The sequence below is a fragment of the Arachis ipaensis genome, chromosome B10 (assembly GCF_000816755.2).
Source record: "Arachis ipaensis cultivar K30076 chromosome B10, Araip1.1, whole genome shotgun sequence".
NCBI lineage: Eukaryota > Viridiplantae > Streptophyta > Magnoliopsida > Fabales > Fabaceae > Arachis > Arachis ipaensis.
The window spans coordinates 121,188,220-121,190,289 of NC_029794.2; the positions used below are offsets into that span (position 1 = coordinate 121,188,220).

The following is a 2,070-nucleotide window of genomic DNA, read 5'->3' on the forward strand; positions in this document are numbered from 1 at the left end:
TTTTAAAAATATAAAAAAAAATAAAAAATTTTAATTATTTTTCATTTTATTATTAAAATTATTCACACTTAAATCATTCATTATTAAGTCACCAAAAAAAATTCATCATTAAAAATGACAATTTATGCCGTACAACCTTAGGTAGTTCTCTCATCCAATGTGGTCGGCTTCCTATTTTCATGTGGTCATGTGAATGATGTCCATCAAAACTAAAGAAACAATTGTTGTCTCAACTTATTGTACCAACTACCAACCGAATTATCAAGTCTTGTCTAGTTCCAGATTATATCCTGAATTCCTGATATACATATGCATTTTTACAAATGCAAATTCATCATTTCTAACTTCCTAGTACTAACCGTTTATGCTTATGCTTATCTAATACTAACAACTCCAAACGTTACATTATTACATAGGTGTTTCTAAATTTTATTTTATTGTAGGATTTTTTCCGAAGCGCAGAAACCATCAAGCTATATATACACACTAAAAATAATTACTAAAATTAGTTATTAGTATAAAATATATATTAATATATAAAATACACATTAAAAATAAATTAAACTACACATATACTTATATAAAATTATATAATAATTAATTTTAATAACTCATTTTAATATATATTTTGACTTTTAATAAATAAAAAGTAATATGAAATTGAACATTACTTACAATAATACACTCGCTATATAATTATTAAAAAAAAAGAAAATGAATAATTGTTATGATTTGAATTTATTTAATTTTTTTAATTGAATACATTTTGATTTTATTCATTTATATAGTTTCCTAATTTCTATAAATAACAAGAAAGCATACTATAAAATAGTTTCCTTTAAAAACTTTTTAACTATTCACTATTTCCTTCCTTTGTTTTTTCTCTGCCTTTCTTTTATTCTCACAATTAAAAATCGAACAAAAAAAAAGCTACTAATAAAGGATTTGGACTAGTTTAAAGACTAAATACAGAGTTTTAACTAGCAATATTTGATATTTTATATAAAATGTGTCTAAATATAAAGGATGAACCAAAAATGTATATAATCTTCTTAATGACTATATGTTAATTTGAATTGATATGATATGTATACCTATAACTATTATAGAATCATAAAAGATAAATAAATATCCATAGCTAATGGATAATATCATATAATCCTCTTTTGTTGTTTATAGTTCAAAAGCATTTGAAGCAAGGAAACACACATATCTTCCACCATTGGCGAAATCTTGATTTCCTTTTCTCACCTTCCGCCATTCTCACTGGGCTTCCACTCCATTCAGCAGGTAATCTGAAATTTTGTATTCACAAACCAAACTATTCATCAATAATATTTTAATGAACTAATTTTTTAATCTTATTTGGTAATAATATTTTATATCTTATTTTGTACCAACCATGCAAATTTTTCTTGAGTGATGCAAATTAAAATAAAATAACATATTTACATGGGAAATGCAAATGAGTGTGTACTGCTTATGCTGTCATTCGTTTGATGATGATGATGAGGTGCATTGATTGACGACATTGATGCTTCAGAACCAGAATTTGTTGTTGATGATGATAATATTGGAACTGAGAGAGGACTTGGAGCATGTGAAGAAACCTCTTGATGAGGAAAATCATCAATTTGTGAACCTATTATTATAGGAGGAGGCATGGTTGCAGTGTTTGTAAATTGTGATAAGTATGGACAAGAACACTGATTTGGATACTTCACTCTGTTGTTATTGTACTTATTCTTGTTCACAGTTGTTCCTAGCTGTGAATTCAATTGCCAGTTCTTGAAAGGTCTTGAGAATTCTGCATCATTTCTGAAAATCTGACGAATTTTTCAAAGAGAAAAACAACATGGTTAAAAAAATTTTAGAGGTAGCAATATTTTAAGGTTACTTTCTAAAGATTTATAATATAATGGAAGAAAAATGAATAGTCTAACGCAAAAATCAAACAATATTCCCTCCTTGTGATAATTGTTTCTTTAATTTTTTCAATTTTTTCGGTTTATAGTAAACTTAAAAAATAAAAAACAATTATCATGAAAAATAGTTAGTAATTAACAACAT

The 2,070-nt window shown here is 25.6% G+C and overlaps 1 protein-coding gene across 2 annotated transcripts in view; it reads right to left on the minus strand.

Annotated features, from left to right (window-relative positions):
* The window catches only part of LOC107621137, a 5,125-nt gene continuing 4,075 nt past the window's right edge, over positions 1,021-2,070 (minus strand). Inside the window, exons 4-5 of one of the 2 annotated variants that reach the window (XM_016323173.2) lie at positions 1,453-1,826; positions 1,021-1,295 (exon numbers count right to left, since the gene is read on the minus strand). In XM_016323173.2, coding sequence (XP_016178659.2) covers positions 1,181-1,295; positions 1,453-1,826 — 489 coding nt within the window. In that variant the 3' untranslated portion in view covers positions 1,021-1,180. The remainder of the gene's footprint in view (positions 1,296-1,452; positions 1,827-2,070) is intronic. The other variant, XM_021114244.1, reaches the window with a different exon arrangement.